The 23,293-nt window shown below is 32.7% G+C and overlaps 2 protein-coding genes across 3 annotated transcripts; one reads left to right on the forward strand and one right to left on the reverse strand.

Annotated features, from left to right (window-relative positions):
• The first annotated feature begins 1,115 nt into the window (after positions 1-1,115).
• Positions 1,116-7,016, forward strand: LOC131954559 (protein STPG4). Of its 2 annotated transcripts, none has more exons than XM_059318325.1 (8): positions 1,116-1,551; positions 2,563-2,637; positions 3,010-3,179; positions 3,800-3,884; positions 4,788-4,861; positions 5,511-5,565; positions 6,005-6,115; positions 6,680-7,016. In XM_059318325.1, the coding sequence occupies exons 1-8, from the start codon at positions 1,339-1,341 to the stop codon at positions 6,791-6,793; spliced, it is 897 nt and encodes a 298-aa protein (XP_059174308.1). In that variant the 5' UTR covers positions 1,116-1,338; the 3' UTR covers positions 6,794-7,016. The 2 variants fall into 2 exon arrangements, with proteins under 2 accessions (XP_059174308.1, XP_059174309.1); XM_059318326.1 differs by having other exon boundaries at positions 6,005-6,155; positions 6,680-6,790.
• A 3,893-nt stretch (positions 7,017-10,909) lies between these two features.
• LOC131954572 (tetratricopeptide repeat protein 7B) lies at positions 10,910-20,619 on the reverse strand. The gene is made up of 19 exons (XM_059318351.1): positions 20,499-20,619; positions 19,765-19,916; positions 19,165-19,345; positions 18,431-18,674; positions 18,024-18,102; positions 17,805-17,932; positions 17,419-17,482; positions 16,932-17,060; positions 16,444-16,527; positions 15,598-15,875; positions 15,192-15,264; positions 14,891-15,051; positions 14,596-14,715; positions 13,999-14,093; positions 13,690-13,833; positions 13,070-13,167; positions 12,156-12,260; positions 11,884-11,975; positions 10,910-11,636 (listed from the first exon to the last, which is right to left on the reverse strand). The coding sequence occupies exons 1-19, from the start codon at positions 20,617-20,619 to the stop codon at positions 11,504-11,506; spliced, it is 2,481 nt and encodes an 826-aa protein (XP_059174334.1). The 3' UTR covers positions 10,910-11,503.
• Positions 20,620-23,293: the final 2,674 nt, after the last annotated feature.

The following is a 23,293-nucleotide window of genomic DNA, read 5'->3' on the forward strand; positions in this document are numbered from 1 at the left end:
ACACCACTGGATGTTTGGCGATGGGGAGAAAGCCCTAACATTCGTCTATGTTCTATATCAGGGGTCTCCAAACTTTTCAGCCCGAGGGCCGCATTAACTATCAAATATCAGTTCGGGGGCCAGTTTCTTCCAGGCATCTCTTGCGATTCTGTGTTTGTTTCTTTCGACATGTCTCTGAACTATCTATAATTGAGCCCATGTGACCTTATTAAATTCACATTTTCACCACGGGGTTCAGTACACTGCTAATGTCCACATATTTAGCACACAAAGGTTCCTGGTGAATAATACAGTGCAGGAACATTGGTTGTAGAATGTTTTTCTCATTCGCTTGTCCAACAAAGCCTTTCTTTATGCCACTCTTTTACTTTTCTCCATCAACAGTCAGGCAACTGAGGTTAGTCCAGTTCAAGCTATAATCAGCAAATGTATTTTTCAACTCATTGAATATATCATCTCTGGTAACAGTGCCATACATAATATGTAGGGAAGCCAGCTCTTGTGTTATGTTCATGTCTTCATTCACACCTCTAATGCACACAAGTAGTTGAGAGGTGGAACAGCTGTCCAGCGACTAATCCATCGCAATTAAAAAATGTCGAAACTTGCTTGCATTTTCGCTATTTAAGTAACGATGTTTTCACTTTCATGTATGCAACACGGCGGACAATAGTATTTGCACCAAAGTTACATTTTCAAATTGATAAGAATTTTTTGAGCAAAGTTCCTCAGCCATCGCCAACAAACTTTTTCCGTGATCAAAAATATCACTGCGGCCGGATGAGAGGACCTTGCGGGCCGCATTCGGCCCGCGGGTCGTAGTTTGTAGACCCCTGTTCTATATCATTATTATCCAATTAGTATTAATTTCATAGAGCAGCTCGAAACAATCCTTTTGTGAGCACCCCCCTTCTAACACCGACTCTGATGCAAATAAAAAGTAATAAAATATCAACATATTTTTAAAATGTCAGTCTTGAGTATTGTTGATTATTTGAATTTTATATTTGATGTTACATAGAGTCTAGTATTAATATTAAATCGTTTACCTTTCAGACATTTAAATTTAAATAATAAAATATTTTATATAACCAGAAAACCGGAAATAGATTTAAGTTTGTAACTAAGTGACGCTCTAAAGAGTGGACAGATGACTTGAATATTTATAACACTGAAGTATATCTAGATCTATAAGATGTTACAATCACAATATGAATGTTACAAACTTTTAAAATATTTCTTTTTTTATATGCATAAAGCTACAATATAAAATAATTAAAGAGGTTCTTAAATAATAAATAATAAACTAAATGTTAATATTTATTTATTTAATATCCCATGGAGTGTAACTTGGCATCAGCATCAAAATCAAGGTCTCGTGTTGGACTAAAATTAAATAAGCCATCATTGGCGACATGTCCAGAAACAACTAAATCTAAATCTTCTAAAATTACTTTAAAAATAAGTTGTAGTCAATACGAGTCCTACAGAAAAAGCAAAATGACCTTAGCTGCTGGAAATAAAAGTAAATCGTACACACACCCTTGGGAAGTAAGTTGTCAAAGGTGTCAAGTGAATATATATAATTTTGGTAATCTATCGTTTTAAGTGCGTAAAATCGGCCGAGTAATGTGGGAAAAAAAGGTTACTCCTTAAATTTTAGTTATTATTTCACATTTTTAGGCGGATTTATTTTTTAAAGTATACAAAAAAAAATGTTTCAAAGATTCATTTATGTACCTGTTTTTAAGCAATTGTATTAAAACTTTTCAGCAATAAATCAATAAATAAAGACTAGCGATGTTTTCATCAGAGCAACCAAGCTCATTTACTTTAGAAACTATCTTGTTTAAGTTTTTTTTTTTTGTAAACTTATGGTGGGAGATTCAGGGGAAGCCAATCTATTTTACTGATGACTGTTGATTATATAACAAATCTTGCTCACAAACACTGCCGTTTAAAAAGTTAATTTCTGGTCTATATTGATATACTTAGCCATTGATTTTGCTTTATTATTGAGTTATCTATAATATTTGACACAAATATATCACAATATACTTCTATTAAAGCCTTAACAATGATGTAACTTTTTCGCACATTACTAGCCTCTGCCGATTTTACCCACCTAAAACAATAGATTACCATAATTTTTATCAGGCTTTAGACTATAGGCCTAAACAAATATTCTTAAATTATAATAATTTATAGTTATTAATATCTAATATAATAACTAAAAACTTGTTTAATAAAAGTAGGCCTAATCATTACGCAATGCATTATCATTAATCCTTATGTTGTTAGTAGGGTAAGTTAATTTTATTTAATATATATTATATAGGCCCATGTAGCTATTAGCTCCATGGGCAATTGTTCAAATTTGAGTTCTACAGTTAAAATATCAGATGTAAAAAATATTATCACTGCTGTTCTGTTTTTTGGCAGGAAACATTTACGGATAGATTTGTCTCCTTACTTGAAAAATGTTAAATATATTTGCTCGTGGCACAATTTTTGGTAGTAGGTATGTAAGAAAACCCCTGGTAATGTTAACTTCTTTTTCAGGACCGTACTGTTTTAAGCGATGTATATGAAGGTCCTTTGTCAGAAAGGGAATCTTGGTGGAGAAATGAAATAAAGGCAAGTAACTTTTTCTTATTGTTTCGCAGAAATCTTTGTTCTTTTGGGTTAGATTTGGTGTTAAACTATCATTAAGGTGGTTCTAAAAAATAAATGCGAATTCAACTATTTTTTTTTTAATTTTACATCTGCTGATTGACTTGATATAACTGCTAAGATTTTTCACACAAATACATATACAAAATTAAATGAACAGACTTTATAGCTGACATGAATATTAAGTTAAAAAATTAACAACTTTTTTAGCTATGGATTAATTAAAGTTTGAGAATGTTCCATAACTCTTTAGAGTTATTAGAATTTTATATTAGGTTGTGGGTAAAGGTTATTCTATTATGAGTACTGTAGTCTAACATCAAATTACATTAACAGGTCACACCATCACCAGGGACATATGAGATTACAGATTTTTTAACCGAGTTATCCAAAAAGCCAAACTCTTACAGATTCAAATCAGTCTCCAGAAAAAACAATTTTGCCTTTATGCGGAGTGGGGCGCTTCTTTTACCCGGAAATTATGAAGTTCATGATTTTATTGAAGAGTAAAAAAAAATATTTTTGACATTTTTTAAAAACCTTTCCATAAATTAATTTGTTTATAATAGTTTTAAAAATGTCTCTTTATTTAAGTATCAGCTATGCTAAAATAATTTAATACTTTAAGTTGTTATCATCGTGGTTGTGTAAGAGAACTCTATACTATTGCCTCTAAAATCTCATGTACAATTCTTGCACTAGTCCATTAGACACCACTGAGTTATCCCAACTATGACGAGTACCTGGCTCAAGTCTGGAAAGTGGAGACAGCTAGGCATAGTGCTGACTACGCTATTTAATAATACCTACATATGCAGCGGTTTAAGAAACAGATGAAGTTTACGTCACCTGCCTCTTGAACAGTCAGACCTGTATTATCATGGAATGATGTAGTTGAGTGTAGAATTCACAATTGCTAACCCGCAGTTACTTCTCTTTTGGGTACCTGACTCAACTCTGGGAAATAAATGGTGTCTCAATATGGTGTTGGTCTTATACATAATATTATGCAATACATAATTTTTACATATGCTGAGGTTACAGGTTCCAATATGATAATTGTATGTTTTTATTTTTAAATTGTTATTACTAATTTTACAAACAGAAATCTTTTTTTAAACTATAGCTTGAACAAAAAACAAGCAACATATTCTTTCAAATCTGAGCAGAGAGATGCAAAGGATGTTTTAAATTTTGGACTTAAAGATAAGGTAATATTTAATATCCAAGTCTGTAGTTTTCTAGTACTTTTTAACTTTGTCATCATAATGAACTGATTCCTTAAGTTATACTTTTAACTGTAGTGTTAATGGTCTTTTGTTTTCTCTTGTGTTATATATATATATATATATTGGCAGAAAGGTGGATAGACGTTGGCATAATGTTTAGTGATTGCAAAAAGTCTATTACAATTTAGTCAAATAAAAGACAATGTATATTGCATGTTTCCTTTTGAATATAACTCTGTATTGCCCAAATTATGTTTTAATTGTTAAAAAACATTTAATGTGTTTTTCTTCTTTATTTTACTTATAAAGAGTAGAAATAAATCAAAACAAATGGTAAAAATGTCTAATATTAAAATGTGACTAATTTGTCATGTTTGTCTTTGTGTCATCAAAAATATTTAGAAACTCAATTTAATCCTTTTTATCAGCATTTCACTTACACTCAGAAAATCAAATAATAGACAGAGAGTTTAAATGCAATTTTAAATTGCAGCTTAATATAAATAATTTCTTTTTTTATGAAATTGAACAAAGTAGTCATCTGCATTATAATAGGGTTAAAATATAAGACTAGATTTCTCCTCAGACAATTTTGCAGTTGTTATCCAGAGTTCATTCCCTTAGAAATGACAGTAGGCATTTTTCTTAAATAATTTCTGTCTCTGAGTGGATGATAAACCAATTGCATTTTCCTATATGAACCTATCATTGCCATATTTTAAATAATAAAACATTCCAGTAAATAAAAACATCACATACTAAATCCAAGTAAGCAAATGCCTACTGAATTGAATCTTTCCACTGAAAGATAAAAAGCTGGTATTAAGAAGTTTTTGTATAATAAAAAATAATGCTTCTAGAATTTTCTTTTATCTCCTTCTACAGAACATAAATGTACCACCGAATGCTTACCACGTAGAAACATTTTTGTCTGTAGATGGAGAGAAAGCACCAGTAAAGTGAGCTGCATTTTTATCATCTTAGTTCTAATTTTGCGATCCACAGTTAGTGTGCAGCCTGGAATAGGGACTGGGTTAAGGCATTTTAACAGATACATTGGGAAATTTACCTGAAGTAAAAGATGGTATGGAGTAGGCATGACCTGATAGTATAGCTCACAACTACTAACCTGGAGTTCAGATCCCAGGTTTGAGTCTGTAGGACATCCTTGCGTCAATACCAGCTCTGATGGGTACCTGACTCACGTTAGGGAAATAAAGACAGCACCGTGCTGACCACACTATCCCCCTTGTAAGCTGAGGTCATTGAAAGGGAAAAATAATAATGAAAAGATGGTATAGTTTTTTACTTGCTAACCATCAACAAATTTTAATAAAATAAATAATTTGAATTTTATGCTCATAATACTTTTTAAAAAATGTTTATATATTATGCTAGCTTAGAAATTCTAATTGAGTGACTGCTTTGTACTTTAAACATAATATGGGCTGAAGAAAACATGACTGAAATATCTTTTGCTAATTTAATTGTCCTAACATTGTAAATGCAAATGATTAACCTCATTGAGGCCACTATTTTCATTTATTCTATATTACCTTTTTCTATAACTGACCACCCTTTTTATCTCATTTTTCATTAACACTTTAGGAGCTACATGTTCAAATCTCAGTCAAAACGATTTCCAAATAACATTTTCAGGCCGGTGAGTTTAATTTTTCTGGTACTTCAACATCTAAGTTCACCAAGTGAACAATGCAGTATTTATCCACATTTTTTTTTCTGGTATTACTGTTAAAAAATAAGTGAAAATTATGTTTTGATCTAGAATTGTGAGAACAATGAAAAATAGCAACAGCTCAGTCCAGATGTGATAGGAGTAGGCCTACCTTTATTTTTGCTTATATAATCTACTTAGAATAGATCATATTTATTGGCTCTTTAATTTTAATTTGTTTTTGGGTTTTTTATGCATTGTATTTTAATAGTTTTACTGCTATGCATCCAGATGTTATTATTATAAAACAAGCTTGCAACAAAAAAACTACCACTCACACATTTTTCAAAAATATTTAATTTTAAACACACCATTAAAACTCATGAAACTTTTTAACGTTTTTTTTTTTAAATTCTACAATCTCCAGAAAGAAGGTCCCGCTCCCGGTGCATATGACGTGAAGGACACTGCACCACCAGCCCCTGCTGTGACTTCCTGTTTTAGGTCAAAGCAACCAAGGTTTCCCATGTTACAATCGGTATACAACTGATTGCTTCCATATAACATTTGAGCATTAGGTTATTACATTTAAACAGTAGTTCCTAGAGTAGTTCGCCTTGAGTTGTTTTTTGTTTCCCTTGAAGTAAAATAAATTACACTGTGGGTGTTCAACTAAATGTTGATAAAGCAGTTCTATTCGTTTACATGAAAATAAAATAATGTTACAATAGTGAGAATAATAATATAATTATAACCTTGTTGAATACCTTTTGAAATAAAGAGATAAACAACTAAATTACTTATTGTTTCCATTGCTTATTTTCTTTATTTTTACATCTGCTTTCATGTTTAAAGAATTTGCAAAAAAATACATAGTAAATTATTTCAAATGAATTTTTTTTAAGCATTAGTTATATATGCAGATTGTTTTGTTAAATTCTATTTTTTAAAAATAGTTTTTGGTTTGTTTTATTAATTTATAACTTTGCTTTAAATTTATAGAAATTGCTTTCCCTTTTTCTCTATTAAATTAAATTTGTGTTAATTAAACTTAAATATATAGAATAATTTTTTTCTCTTAATGTAAACCTTTGACCCACAGAAAGTTCCTGATCCAGGGTGGTATGCCAAGACCTATCAACACCCTATGCCAGATACTATAGCCAAGTTGGGGAGAAATCATGGCCTTTTTTTTACTAGTGAATTTCAAGTGTAATGTTGGTTACTGTTTTGTCCTGAGTTTTATGGTTAAAATTATTTACCATTTCTTATAAGCTTATAATATTGGTTGATTTCATCTGTGATATTTTGTTACTGGAATTTACAATTAATTTTCACCAACAGTATTTAAAAAAAAAACAGCATTCATTTTTAAATGTTGTTTGTTCATGCAAGTATTATAAACATTATTTTTAAATTATGTTTTGTGTTTTTATAAACGTGTGACACACTTTCAATTTTAATAAATGTTTTTAACTCAAATATATTAATGTTAAAAATGAATATTGTTTTGTAAATATTTAGATTTGTCAGTGCTAAATAATTTCAGTTTTTATAACTATAGATTGTAGTTTATGACAGTAGTTTACTAATTATATTTATTTTTGAGACACCTGTAATTTTTTTATAGCCAATTGTGGTTTAAACATTTTATAAGTTTATACCACTCATTATAAAAGATAATAATTAAACACATACAATTTTTATGATCAGAACAAGAATATGATCTAATTTATTTAATGATATTAGTATTTTGAGATATCTTCTTTGTTCTATGTAGAAAAATGTGTTTTTATATAGGCCTATTTTTTCATTTTCTTTAAGATAATTTCTAAGCTTTTAATTTGCATTAATGCAGAATATATACTATTATATACACACCAATAAATTGTTCTAAATATTTCTTTCACACAAACTTTGGTATTTGTTGCAGGAATACCTTCACATCAGTATTAATTATTCAGTATTCACTTTGAAATATTTTTAAATTCTATTTGCTGGGTGCTGTTTCTTAGCCATATTTTTTAGTTACAGCAATGTAAATAATTTTATTACTGTTAAATTTTAGAAATGTTAAATTTAGAATGCTACTCGGTAGATTGCTCAAAGTACATATTTTTTAAATAGTTTAATTGAAAATAACAATGTTAACAAAAATGAATCTTAACTATATATTATCTGATGGAGCCTCAAATTTTAGAGGCAGTGCCAAAATAATGCATTACTAGTATTACTTTTTTAAAAATATTGATTTAAACTAAATGTTAAGCTAATATTTATTATCTATGAATATTATTTTAAAAAACCAATTGTTTTATTAATGTTTGAAAGTATAGACATGTATTAAAGTATTAAGATTATATCATTTATAAGCTTTAACTTTGCTATCAAATTCTAAAGCTGTTAACTATTTTTTTATTTAATTTGTTACATGTTTATCTTAGTGTTTATTCTGTAATAACCAGATGTTGGTGCTTTGCTAAATAAATTAAATTCCTTATTTAAAGCAGGATAGATGACAACTGCACTTGTTCATTGTAAATTTTAAAATACACTAAGCTTGACTTAATTTACTTAATCTTGTGAGGCCCTTGAGGAACAAATGGCCTCAGCTAAACCAGTCCTCATAATTATTTTGGGCTGCTATTTTTAGTTGAGCCCCACAGCCCTTGTTTCTCCTTCCACATTCTTTTCCAAGACTGTTAAGACTCAGTTCTCTCTACTCCTTGTGGAGCATAAGGCCTAACCATAACTTTCTACTTTGTCCAGCTGTGTATTTTGCAGTCTCCCAAGACATATCCAGAATTGGTTAGGCCCGCCTACTTTTCGTTTCCCCTGGGGTTTCCAGTCCAACAACATGCCCGATTTATAATACACAAAAATATACTTCGAAGAATTAATTCACACATTATTTATTACTTTTTTTAAATCTCTCTTTTTACCATCCTGACCAGATGAATGTTTTTATACTAATATTTTTTGATAATTGTTTATTTGTAGCAATTTTGTTTTCAAATCTCTTTCGAATCGGTGTAAATATATACCACTGGGGATTAGTATAATTGGTAGTGTTTTCATCAACTCATATATTTCAGGCAATGGTAAAGCTTTAGAATTTATAGTGATAGCATTATATTTTTCTGTATGCTTATTTATGTTTATTCGAAAAAAAGCATGATTAACTATCAACTAACCATCATTTTTAAATCTAGGCATATTTTCTTGCAGATATTTTTTATAAAATTAAAATACTTATCTACAAACTACAAATAAGAATGCACCAGTATTATATTTATTTTGGAAAATTTTCTTCTATTTGATTAAAGATTTTCAGTTGTATTTAATACTTTTACTTATATTTTGTTTTTCAAAATTTTGTGATTAAAGTACAAAAAAATAGGTGCCTATATTTACCCTCCCCCCCCCCCAACCATCATTATCCCCAGATCAATTTAACCCCCCCCCCCCATGTAAATTGCCCTTTTCCTTGAGATACATATTGCAGTTTTACCTATATGGGACAGGTGTGGTTAAATGGTAGAGCATACGACTGCTTGAATTCTAATTCATGTTCAAGTCCGTAGAACTCCTTGAGTTCACTCAGCTCTGATGGGTACCGTATACACTTTATGGACATAAGGCATCTGGGGATAGTGTTGATCACATTATCCCTTTGAATGCCAAGGTCACAGAAACAGGTGAACTCTATTTCACTTGCCCCATTGGACCGTCAAGTTTAAAAGGGAACTTAACTATCCTTATCCAGCTCCCTAGCCTATCCCTAATGACATACTTATCCCATTTCAATATAGAGTCAAAAAGTGATTGATGATGGGAGGGGGGTATTAATTGATCTGGGGGAATGGCCAAGTCCAGCTTAAAAAAAATTAGAGTGTCAGTTGTTCAACTTGAGTGTTTGAAATATTTGCTTTTAAACAAACAAAAATTAATAACTATAAACAAACAAGAATACAGTTTATAAAAAAACAATACTGATATTATATTTATTGGTGCAGCTTGATTTATTATTAAACAAAAAGTTTTTAAAACAACCTATTAGAATTTGATATTTTGAAACGCATAAAAGGGAATTAAATGATGAAAGAAATTTTAAGATGCAAAATAACCTTTTTATCACAGATTACAATTTTCCCCACACACACACACAAACTACTGTTAAACTATTTACAGTGCAATAGATAAAGAAGTGTCACTTGAAAACATTTAACAAGTGTCTAATTTACAATATAATGAAAAATTATTTATTTAATTTTTTATTTTTACATAAAAACATCCTTAAAAAGTTGCATGTTTGTTGAGTGAAATGCATCTTTTTAGCAAACCAGTCACAAATTATGGAGAATATAAATCTCAACCTAACAAGATTTGGGGTGCATTAATGTCCACACACACAGAAATAAATTCACTCGTGCAATGTGCATGAAAGACTAGATAAAAACTGAATTTTAATTTCATAAATATCTACAAAACTATTACTGTAACAGACATCCTTTTGCTATGACTATGTAATGCAGATATCCCCATTACATTTCTAGCCATTAATATATCCCTCTGGACAAGCTTACAAAAATATACAAGTCATTTTATATTTTCAACCTTATTTTAAAAAATCTACATGCCAATTAAGTTGGTTGATACAGTCAATATTTATATATGTCCTTTATAAATGTGCAATCAACACTTATGTCTGTCAAATATATATGACATGTGCAGTCCTTTATATAAGTGCAATCAATATTTATAATTTACGTCTGACGTTAAGAATTTTGCATCATGCTTACAATAAGGGCAAGTCAGAGAGGACGTAATAAAACTTCCTGAATTAACTCTTCAAGTGATTGTTTAGATAACAAGGTGGGCTACTCACCTGCATGCAGTTACAGCAAAGGGAGAAAGCTAAGAGGTATAATACAAGTACACGCACATTATTGAATCTACTTGTTCCAACAATTATCAAGTTTTTATACAAATTACAGTTTATTTATATCACAGATTTAATCAATTGCACTATTGATGCAATAAAATACCACTTTACTTCATCTGCAATATGTTGCTAAGTATTTCTCACAAATTAGCAGTATTTTTCAAAATAAAAAACTAATAGAAAACAACAGTTGACAAAAAACTCTGATAATAAAAAATGAGGGGAAACAATATTTTTCCTTGTATAGGGTGATTTGGTCCTATCTAGTACACAATTGATTTTTTTTATCGGGTAACAACTAAGCAAAAAAATTCTACATTGCACATAATAATTGCACTTAACCAGAATTATCTTGAAACTACTTGATTTATTCTGGTTGGTAGAAACTACTTTATTAATATACCATTTTAAAAATGATAGATTCAATGTTTTCATGCTATAATTATAATGAAAATAAAAATAAAGAAATACTGACTGGCTTTAAAAATTTAATTTTTTATTCTATTTTATGGAAAATTGTTTTTTTAGTGTCCTTTAATTTTTTTAATTTGTGTATCACTTATGGCATAAACTACTAAAGTTTTAACTTATTTCATTGAAGTGCAACTGGGCTATATATTTTTATAAAAGGTAGAGTACAGTTAGTGCAGTGTCAGTTTTTCTGCTTTATTGGTGCTGCCTTTACACATTCATACCAGTACCTCCACAAACCAATTAAAGCTCTGTAACCCTGTTTCAATATCTAATATTGAAATTTAACTAATGTATTCGTTGGCTCCATGAATATTTTTAACAAATTCAAAATATTTTGAGTATTTGTGGAATGATACATTACAAAAAAAAAACCTAAATGGATTTTAAATGAGCCAGTGAGCAGGAATTAAGCACCGGTAAACAGGAACCATTCTCTTCCAACAAGTTCCATGCATGAAGTGAACCCAGGACAACAGTGGGAGCTAGAGCTGATAGGGCAGGTTCTAATTATGTCATGACCCTCTGTATAACGTTGAAGGGTGCTATGGGACAGGTGGATTCCAGCATCACACCTGTCATGTGGCAGTTGCTTGCGTCCTCCGGCTGGCAGATGGCTTCGAGCACAGAGCCTAAAACAAACCTGCAGACACAAAAAGAAAACTTTAAACAGGTTGTTATTATAATAAATATCAGTGAGTGTGCTAAGCTATTTTATTTATATAAATGTAATAACTTTTTAAAACTAATATAATACTGAGTGTACTCACTGTAAAATTATTAAATTTTAAAAATGTAGCCTATTAAATTTTATATCTATTTAGATCAAAACTATCAAATCTAAGCCTTTAGTACTACTTCATTACAGGTCTTAAATACATATAACTCACCAGGCTTTGTGGAAACATGGGTCTAAATTCACAACATCTCTTAATATTTTTTCTGCTAATCTGTTGTCTCCGAGCTTATGCAAGACAATGCCCTAATGGAAACAATGTTATATGTTAATAAGTTTGATTTAAATACAACAAGATGTTGATAAAAGAGAGGCAACAAGTTTCACAGCTTAATGTATTGAGAGATTGCAGTTTTCAGCAAGAAAACAAGGGAATTAACTTTTTGCCATTCATTAAGAACTATTTTAAGTGAGCCCCAAACTTACAAGGTGATACAGTGATTTGCTATGTGTGGGATTCACAGACACAGCATTCTCATAACATATTTTAGCTTCAGTTAGGTTACCCTTGTGCTCGTTCACAAGACCTTTCTGTAAAAATAATAGAAGAATTTTACTTACAAGTTAGATTTAAACTATTCTTACATTTTTTGGTTGGGATGTTGTGGTTGTATGATAGAGCACCATATTGCTAACATGTAAGCCTCAAGTTCAGTTCCTAAAGTCAGTAACAATTTCTTCAGTTCACCATACAGTTGCCTGACTTGGGACAGAGCAAGTATGTTGACCATACAATCCCTCTATTTGCTGATTTCACAAAAACTTAACATATGCTCCTACAGAGGATTGAGTAAAATTGGTACTCTCCTCTAATTAACTATACGAGCTGGCCCGCGGCATAACATACACCGCTATTTAGTTGTTGTTTTTTCTACTTTTCAGTAATTCATAATTTGTGAATTCGACAGTACCAACGCTGACACTGAAAATATTTTTTTAAAACACTATAAGTAGCTCGTTAAGGACCATAACCCCCCTTCCTCCCCCCCCCCCCCCCCACGTTTAAAATCGTTTCAAACTAAATTATCTGCCCCTAATAGCCGTCACTAAAACCAACTCCACGAAGGTAAACATAGCGTGAACCACAGCTCACTAAGACCATGTAGGGGTGGGGATGGTAGGGAGCGCGTTTACAGCTTGTTTTCTAGTATCTCCCAGAAGAGAATTATATATATAGATGCTATATAAATATGCAGTATTTTTTGTCATGTTAAGGTAAATAAACAAGATGTTGAAATTTAGGGCCTACAAATGTGGTTGATGAAATCTTACCATGAAAAATATACAAACGGAACAGAAATCTGACCATAAAAAATACAATAACTGAACAGAAACCTTACCATAAAAAACACATAAACTGAATGTGGAAACAGCTGAAATGTTTCATTAACACAGCCTTGAGCTTCTTCAACCTGATTCAGGCTAAGGTACAGCTCGGCTGAAAGGTTAAAAAAACAGGATGCTGACCTTAAAACTACCACTACAGAAATTAATTAGCAAAAATGTTTTAAGTAAACTATGTTCAAAATGTAAGCAGTATTAACAAGCAATGGTTCCTAATGTTTGGTATCTTTTATACCGCTTGATATGTATTTTTGTTTAAACTGATATACTCCAGTTTAAACAACACCAAAGGAATCTCTAAATAGTTTTGTTAGTATTGAAAGCCTTAATGAGTTTTATACTTTTAAAGTAGCATATTAAGAAATAAATTGTTGGGGTTTTTAAATAATTTTTATAAAACATTTTTTTTTAAAAATCAATATTCCAATGAAATAGTAAAATCTGTTAAAGGCACTTTAACCAATGCCGTCAAAGTCGTCTTTTAACAACAGAATTCAAAATTTATCTCAACTCAAACTTTACCAAAATTCATTCAAAATTTAAATTCAAAGCTTGCCTAAATCCAAAGTTTACCAAATTCCAAAGCGTACCTAAATTTAACCAAATCTAAGCGTACCTAAATTTAACCAAATCTGTGCCTGTATAATCCAGGACCTCTGTGGACCTGCTCGGGGCTGAAAACTGCTATTCATTGATGACGCTAAATCTGACAGAGCTTTTTCTATCCTAGATGCTGCAAAAGATTCTGCTCTAATGGATCCTGAAAAAGAGCACAACAAAGCTTGTAATTTCTTATCAAATTATTTTGGTATCAAACTAAACAAAAGTTGAAGAACTTAATTAAATCCATCCTCAATAAATCAACTAAAGCATGTTTTCTATACATAAATATATATTTAATTTATTAACAATCTTTTTCACCCACCTGATCCTCTTTCATTAAATTCGTTAAGCGTAATCTGAGCAAGGCTTCTTTTATCCCATGTTCTATCTCTGGCTTTAGATTTACTGTCTGAACCACTGCAGGAATCAATACATTAATTAATGTTAGGTTTAATTTAAGTTATTTAACTAACTTAAGTGCACACAATAAATTTTTTGGTAAATGCATAATTAATTAAAGGTTTTAAGCATAAAGATTACAATTTATTGCAGTGTAACTTAAAATATGATGTTGTTCCACTTTAATTAATTCCAGGAGAAAATCTCAGCAAAACTATTGTGTGCATAGCTCTTGAAAAAGAATTGGGTAAACTGAGAAAGAAGTGCTTTTTTTTCAAAATAAATTTGTTCACTAAATGTAATAGAAAATTGGTCCACTTTATTTGACCACTTTGTATACAAATTCTGAGTTATTTAAAGTGTAATTATTCCAATTGAAAAATATAACTAATACATGAATACTAATAATTGAAAGGGCTTATTTTCAAAAACCCACCTAACTCATTCAATGTATCACAATGTTAAAAATTACAGGGCAAAAATAAAAAGTACATTGAATTAGTGCATTTATTTTACTCACTCATCAGCTATATCCATTTCATGCATGTCTTTCCAGAGTTTCAACATCTTCTGGTAGGTTTGAAGTGCTTCTTCAGGGCCATTAACAACTTTCTGAAGCTTTGCTTTTGTCATGAGCAAACTAGGGGAAAAGTCACAATTTTTAACATTTACATCTATGTTAATTTCACAGAAATTAAATACGTGTAGTGAATCAACAAAAACTTGAGTTTTGATTCAATAGACTTGATTATTGATTATTTTATATCTGTGTGCTGTCAGCATAGAGGGTTTAAATAAATAAAGCGACTAAACACCTTAAGTTATCAGGATACTCGTCTAGCGCAGCATCAATCAGAACCATAGCATCCTCATGTTGTTTCCTTGCTGACAGCAGTAGGGTGAGAAGATGAAGGGAATGTATGAAGTCACAACGGTGTTTCAAAGATTTTTTGGTGTACTCAATAGCATCATTTATCTAATGAATTACAAAAAGATATATATTATTTTAGAACCTTTGTCCTTAAAAAGTATCTGAACAATGATTCAAAAGTGAAATAAAATATTAACTAAACAGATCTGAATTAAGTATATTCACAGTAATATAATTAGCCTTACCCTACGAAGATTGGCATACTGTAAAGCTAAATGGAATGCTGAGAGGTAGTCTTCAGGATCTAACTCATGAGCCCTACAGAACAAACAAACAATACATTTGAATTGCTACAACTTACAAAAGTAGTAGTTTAACTGTATCCAAATATTTTCTATGAATGCTAATTCAATAGGAGGGTCAAATTACAAATACATAGATTTTTTTTAAATATACAATCAAGTCAAGTTATTCTTTTAAACATAGTGGTCCATGAAGTAGTGTTCACCAGTTTCTGTCACCTCAGCATATAAGTGATAGTGTGGTCAGCACTATGCTCAGCAATCTTAACTTTCCACAAAAATTTCTGAAGAATTACAAAAAAAGATATTATATTATTTTAGAACCCATGCCTACTAGCATTCAACTTACTTTTTGAAAGCATCCAATGCCCTTTGATTCAAATCCTGTCTGACCGCCAGGAGTCTTGAGTCCTTAGCAACCAAGCACAATCCTATCCCTAAGGCCATGTGTCCCCTGGCCAGGTGATGTGGCAGGGCATCACATTTGATAGCTGCCTGAGCCCAGTCTACACCCTGCTGGTTCAACTGTAAGTGTTCGTAGCACAGCTGAGATGCTTGGAGGCAGACATACACATTCTTTGGGGCTAGTCTGTGGCACTCTGTTAGTACAAGCAGGGCTTGAGCGTACTGGCAAAGAGTTCAGAAACAGTTTTGATTTTATTAAGTTTATTGACCATCAGCATTCATTTATTTTTAAAAATAATTTTTAAAGTATAGAAAATTGTTAAATTTTCTAATGCAGTGGTTCTTAACCTTTTTTGAAGTACTGAGTCCCACCAGTTTCATATACGCATTTATTGAACCCTTCTATATAGTTCTTTTGTCCGCACTGACAAAACCTGATCATGAATCACATGAGTTGTTTATGTGTCTTGACCTCAACCCCTGAGACTGACTCACCCTAAGGTTCGATCAAAATTAGGTTAGGATCCACTAATATTATGCTAATATTATGACACACGAAAGTTAAAACATTTTTAAGCATCAATTTCTTTATACTATTATAGATAAATTTCTTAAATTATGTAATATTTTTATTTTTCCATCTTGATGCTCTCTATGGTAACTAACAAATAAAATGGGGTTTTTTATTATATATTCAAACAATATAACCAAAAAAATGTTTTTAATTGCTTGATATACAGAAGACCATGATATTAACCACACACACACACACAAAAATCACATTTCTTACCTTGGTGGATGACACAAGTGAGTTAGCAAACTGATACCAAATGTGAAATTCCTGGAAGGAAAATCTCATTGCCTTCTCAAAAGACTGTAAAATAAAATAAAATAAAATTTTACAGTGGCAGAAATTACTGTTAAAAAAAGAAATATTTCCATATGCAAACAATAACTGAAGTAACCCTTTCCGCCCTGGTGATCAATGGGGCACATGAAATGGTGTTTACCCATTTCTTTGAACTCATAATGTAAAGGAATAATGCTGGTGTATATACTATACCCAGTCACATTTACTGTCCTTAACATGAGTCAGGTACCCATCAAAGCTGGGTGGAAAAAGGAATGTACTCTAGTCCTGGATCATAACTTGAAACTTTTGGATTAGAAGTCATATGCTTGACCATCCGACTAGGCCATCCCGTAAATTGCAAACAAATTTAAAAGTAATTAAAACCAGCTATTGAAAAAAAAAGTTTAAACTCTGGAGAACATCACCTCGGTAAGATTCCCAAACTGTGCATGTTTGACCAGGATGAGCGCCAGCAAGTCATAAATAGCTGTGATGTTGATTAAAGTCAGCTCATGGGTCTCTTCATTTCTCTCCAAGACTGCCTCACGTGTTGCCTGCAATAGTTTTACTGCATAACTGGATGTTTTAAAATTTATAACTAAAAACTTACACTTTAAAAAAACACCAGCTAAAAATAAATTACACAATAGTAGCAATTGTTGTTTTTAATTTTAGTCAATTTGCCAAAAAGTTTGTGTGATGAGAGAGTTGAAACAATAATGTAGCCAGTTACTACTCGCATTTCATAGAATAGAATTCTGAGTCCAAAATCTATGATATATTTAGGACACAGGCAGTTAAAGTCTTTGTATCCTACCTCAACTCACTATATTAATTTAAAAAAGTGTGAAACCTACCAATGTAACTATTTCTAATGACATAATTAAATATACTTTTAAAATGTATGCTCACCACAGCCTCAGCTATTAAAAGCAGTAACAGGACTTCCTCGTCAAGAGTTTTTGGAATAAAAAGTCTGAAATAAAAAATTTACAGGCTATTTAGACATCTTCAACAGTGCACTGAGTTAAATATTCTACAAAATTATCAATATAGGCTTTTTATGTGGGGAGGTTATGAATTTTGAAAACTATTACATTAAAAAAAAAAAAGTATGGCCTTTAATCGTGATTTATTTATTTTTTTAAAATCAGATTTTGTTTTTCAGCATTTTACATTCTTTTTAATGTGTTTTTAAATATCTTAGTGTAATAAATACATCACCAATATTTTCTGAAAGGGCACATGTTTTAGTATCTGCTACTGAACAATGGTATGAGCACAACAAACCTACTTACTTTTCTGATGAGTAGATGCAAGGCTTGGGGGCTATAACATTTAAACCTTTGGCTTTTAAATCTATTGATTTGTAAGAAGAGGAACTACAAGTCCGCAGCAGGAGCTGAGCAAGCTCTAGCGCAAGTGTCTGAATAATAATTGAAAATATATTTACATTTTCTTTTTTTCACAGGATAATATTTCTTAGCTGATAACTGAGGAAACAAAACAAGTTGTACCTTACGTATATCATGGGCAAATCTGGATTCAACTGCACGCAGCATCTCTCTGTATCTGTTGATGCACTTAGTTTCATCTCTATTATTTTAAATGGAAAAAAATATAGAATTTTATGCAATGAAACTTATGGAATACGATATTACTGAACAGCAATATGAAAGGATAATATATTTTATGAAAATAAGTTACTTTTTAAAATATTGAACTATATAACAATTTTTAATGTATAAAACACGAGTTAAATCAATTAATTTAGTATATTTTTCCTTGCAAGGTCAAATGTTAAATCAAAACAAAGCACTTTGATCTCATAACAACCAAAACCTGTGTTATTATGGGTTGGGTGAGATCTACCAAAGCTGGTCCAGAAAAAAAATAATTTTAATTCATTAACTGGTTGGCTTACCCTCTTTTCAAATGCAAGGCAGGGACCTGTTTGATAGCCATTTCAATCAAAGATGTGACAATGAAGTTGTTGGGCTCTGTTGTCTGTGAGACTGACTGGGGTGTGGTTGGTCTCTTATCTTTCTGCTGCAGACAGAGAAAAGCCAGATCTCCAGCTGTCTCGTAACAGGTTATAATTTCTTCCTCTCTCTCTGACAACTTAAACTTTGTTTTCATAGCTGACTTGGTTTTTTCCAAGCAGTAACCTATCAGTGGGGAAATAAAATGTCTATATTAATATTGAAGCTGTTTTAGAGAATGAACTAAAATTAATATTTATGACTTAAGACTGTGTGTACTCTGTACCTTTTTGTGTCTGATCTTAACAAGTAATGAATCAAGACTAGCTATTTTACATAAGATTTGAAAAAGTCACACAGTGCTTTGAGAAAAAGATGGCGAAAAATGGAAAGAAAACTGATGCTGCAGTGTCAGAGTTATGGGATGACGGAAAGATTGATTGTTGATGCTGAAAGAATTCTCTAGCTTGACAAAATAATCAAACCTATTTCAACACCTTTACACTATAGCTTGACAAGCTAATTTAACTCTACTTTCCCAATTTTAATCTCTAGGCTTCCCACGATAATTTAACCCTATTTCCATATGTTTAATCTCTAGCTTGCTAAGATAATTCAACCCTATGTCCACACCTTTAATCTCTAACTTGCCAAGAATTCAAGTCTATTTTCATACCTTTAATAGCAAAACACTCAGCAACAATATATAGAAGTCTGGTGTTTTTAAAAGAATTTCCTTCACTCTCACGCAGGGCAACATTTATGAGGTCCACTTTCTCCAATGTTGTTAAACACACCTGGTAGAACCCCTGACAAAACTGCACCTTAGCTAGCAACAGTATAGCTTGTTCCTTGAACTGTGGTTAAAAAAAACAACTGATACAATATAATAATGAATACATTTGAAAATGAGTTTCAAAGCATAATTTCAAAAAGCCAACTTTAAAAAAAAAAAACTGATTACTATTTTAATGAATTATAAAAGTATTTGATTTATTATTACAAAGTAGGTCCATGTTAAGCTTGAATTTGGATCAGTATTGCAGGGAATCTAAAACCTAACCCTAACTGAGGAAAACTGAGACACATTCAGGTTATCTGGAAAGGTTTTTTTTTTCAATCTTTCATTATCATTTGGAACAAGTTATCTTAAATCCATTTGATTATGAATAGAGCATGCTCATTAAATGTGGCATAGCTTATAGAAATATTAATTGTTAACACCAATTTTGTATCTCCAGGCTGAAAAGCATGAAGAAAAATAAAATTTACTAACTTGTGAATTTCCTTCAGCTAATGAAGCCAGTGAATTGTTGGCCTCTAAAAGCTCTTGCCTTGCTTTCAGAGCATTTACTTCATGTGTTGGGTCATGTGCTTCTATGTATTCCTCTAAGGCCATTTCTCCTTGTAAAAATATCACTAAGGTAGCTAAAAGAAAAGAAATTATGATATGTTCTTTCTAAAAATGTAATTTTCAATTTATGTTAGGCATAATTATTATATTTGAACAATAGCAATAAAATTTGAGATCCATCTCAAACCAATCCCAATCAGACAGTAACTTAGATGGCACTAGCTCATTTGAGGCTAAAATACTGCATTATAATTTTTGGCAACTCACAGCCTACAAAGAATTCCCTATCTGTGAATGAATTTTCTTTCAAAATACATAGATCTAGACCTGCTCCTGGGGGCTATGCCTTTTAATTTTTTAAGCTAGTCATAGTTTTTGTAGCAAGTAGCAAGGGTAACGCCCATCTTTGTTGTGAGAATCAAATGAGCTAGAACCCTCTATTTTAAATTTACTCTAGTCTAAACACTTTAAAATTAATTTAAATTTAGTAGATCTAGATCTAGATTCTAGATCTAGATCTAGATCTAGACCTAATTTAAAATTTTCGAATTCGAGGTTTAGTTCGAATAGAGTTCGTTCTGATTCCGGGATTTGAGGACCACTTTTTATATTTTAACAATAGGTTATTCCTACAATCATGTATTTTTTTATCTTACCAAAATCTGCCGATTTCGTGGCGCCTTGTTTTGCCAGTTCTACTGACTTTTTCCAACAGCTTTCTGCACGACATTTATCAATTTCACTTTCGAGTCGATATGTTTTTACTTTGGAGGCCATGACAGCGAAAACAAAGACTATACAGACATTTGTTAACCCAATAGGCTAAGACAGTCCTAACCAGATCTAGTATCCAGCCCATAAACTAACACAAACAAAAATTGTTTATCATAGGCCTAAATAATAGTAGTGAATTTAGCAGTTCTTATGTTTATTTATGATTTTAGTTTATAGTTAAAAAAATTTAGATTTTAAATCTATCTAGATTTCTAGATCTAGATTTCGAAGTAAAGTGCAATACTAAATAAAATATTGAAACTAGATTATAAGTATTGACACATAGATCTAATTGGAAAATAGAGATCCAAATGTATCTGGTCCCATTTCATTCAGTAGGCTATCATCACATTATATAGCAATCTTACTACTTTACTACTCTTCTTACATAAATTCCCCCCCCCACACACACACCTCATCCTTAATTAACATACCCCCCCCCCCCTCAGGGGGTCAGTAGCGTACACAGATGTGGAGCAATGGGGGGAGGGACGGCCGCTCCCACGCCTTGGGCCATTTTCAGGATGATGGCACTTTAATTTTCTGAGATTAACCAAAAATTAAAACAAAGTTCCAACTGCTATAAAAAAAGAAAAAAAAAACGTGCACTAACTTGAAATTATCAAAATAAATATTTCCAGGGTCAAAATTATTTCAAGTAATCACTTATTTTTAATTGTTTTTTTTTATAGCTACACGTATATATCATTATAATACTTATAACGGCTTCTGGATGAGCGCAAGGCAAGAATTTTTTAAGGGAGTCTTAATTTTATGTCACAACTAGCATGCGCGAACAGTGTTTCTTCCAGGCATCACTTCGGGGGGGGGGGGGGGGGGCGAAGAAAGTCTACCGCCCCCCCCCTTTCCCGAAAAATTTCAAGTGCCCCCCCCCCCCCCCCGTTGAGGAAGGATACACCGGGCGCTAGGCTGATAGTGCTGTCTCTTTTCTCTAAACTAAAACCACCCCACCCCCACACACACCACCCCCACCCCCCCCCCCCACACACACACCCACCCCCACACACACCACTACCGCCCCCCCTTCCCCGAAAATTTCAAGTGCCCCCCCCCCCCCCCCGAGAAAAAAGTCTGAAAGAAACACTGTGCGCGAAATATATAAGAATGGTTTCATCAATGCGTAACCAATCCTATATTCTTAGACGTGTTACCTTTTTTTTTCTAAAACTGAGTTATTTACAATGCCTGCTTGGATAATATTTATTTATAAGGGTACGGATTTAACTACCCTACCGCCCGTGGCGTGCTGTATGAAAGCCTTGAATGCACGTTAATTACTCACCGTAATAGTGAAGTAGAACTGCCCAGATGTCAGGGACGTAGAGTGGCGCTCTCGGGAGCCAATGATTACATTACCGCAGGGGCGCCGCAAACGGCCCCTGGCTCCGTTTAATCATCGAATGTTGTGTGCCACCGTGTCAGTATTGTAGGGTGCTCCTTAAAATAACGTAGGCGCCATGGTGCTCACGGAATAACCCAGAGGCGTAGCGATCCCTCCTGGCGCTCGGGGACAAATTTCAATTTGCCCCCCCCCATATATATTTTTTATACTTATAATTCAAAATAGCAGCTAAAATGAGCTTATTTTTGGCGCCCCTAGGGCCGGCGCCCGGAGACATATGTAACCCCCCCCCCCCCCCTGGAGCCTCCCCTGCTGTACTCGCAAAAACTTCCCAAAGTTTCATGGCGATCGAATGAAAGGTATAGTAACGCACAAAAGACAAACATACATTGCTTTATATATACCAGCGTGCTCGTTCGCGCGTTGCCGCGGTCTCAGGAGAAAGTATGACGTAATATTTTAAGAGGGTTTCATCATTGCGTAACCAATCCTATATTCTTAGATGTATAGCCTTGTTTTCTAAAATTGAGTTATTTAGATGTAAAAAAAAAATCATTTCATTATCATCATTAGTCCTCTTTGCTCCTTATGGAGCATAGGGCCTCCACCATTTCCTTCCATTTCTTCCTATCCTCGGCTATAAATTTTGACATCTCCCAAGACATCCCTATTGGCTTCAGTTCTTCAAGAAGACTCCGCCTCCAGGTCTGTCTTGGGCGCCCTCTCTTCCGCTTTCCCTGGGGGTTCCACTCAAGCGCTTGGCGTGTAACATTTGTGTGAGCCTTTCGCAGTGTGTGACCCACCCAGCGCCACTTCCTCCTTCTTATTTGCACACCTATAGGCTCCTGCCTAGCTTTCCTCCATAGTTCCAAGTTCGGCACTTTGTCCTGCCATCTCAGTTTCAGTATCTGTCTAAGGCATCTATTCATGAAGGTCTGTATCTTTGCTGTGCTTGCCTTGGAGACTCTCCATGTCTCTGCTCCATACAGCAGAACTGCCTTGACATTAGAGTTAAATATCCTAATTTTTGTGGTAATGGAGATGGCCGAACTTTTCCATATGGGTCGCAGGACTGTGAAAGCGCAGCGGGCTTTATTAACTCTAGCGCGTATGTCCTCCTCTGTGCCTCCCGTTTTGCTGATCTTGCTGCCAAGGTAGACAAACTCTTGCACATCATTTACCTGTCTTCCGTCTATTGACACTGGAGCCTCCTGTTTATTGTTAATTCTCATCATTTCCGTCTTTTCTTTGTTGATCTTCAGACCTACGCGCTGCGAGATGGCTCCTAATGCATCAACTTTTTCCTGCATGTCC

The sequence above is a fragment of the Physella acuta genome, unplaced genomic scaffold (genome assembly GCF_028476545.2).
Source record: "Physella acuta isolate Inbredline_101_S28 unplaced genomic scaffold, ASM2847654v3 ptg001012l, whole genome shotgun sequence".
Taxonomy (NCBI): domain Eukaryota; kingdom Metazoa; phylum Mollusca; class Gastropoda; family Physidae; genus Physella; species Physella acuta.

Coding starts and splice junctions, on each gene's coding strand:
- LOC131954559 (XM_059318325.1), top strand. CDS start 1,339: ATGGAGTGTAACTTGGCATCAGCATCAAAATCAAGGTCTCGTGTTGGA. Junction 3,885..4,787: donor ATTTTGGACTTAAAGATAAG/GTAATATTTAAT, acceptor CTCCTTCTACAG/AACATAAATGTACCACCGAA. Junction 6,116..6,679: donor GGTTTCCCATGTTACAATCG/GTATACAACTGA, acceptor TTTGACCCACAG/AAAGTTCCTGATCCAGGGTG.
- LOC131954572 (XM_059318351.1), bottom strand. CDS start 20,619: ATGGCCTCCAAAGTAAAAACATATCGACTCGAAAGTGAAATTGATAAA. Junction 19,917..20,498: donor CACGAAATCGGCAGATTTTG/GTAAGATAAAAA, acceptor CTTTTCTTTTAG/CTACCTTAGTGATATTTTTA. Junction 13,834..13,998: donor ATTTAATGAAAGAGGATCAG/GTGGGTGAAAAA, acceptor GCTCTTTTTCAG/GATCCATTAGAGCAGAATCT.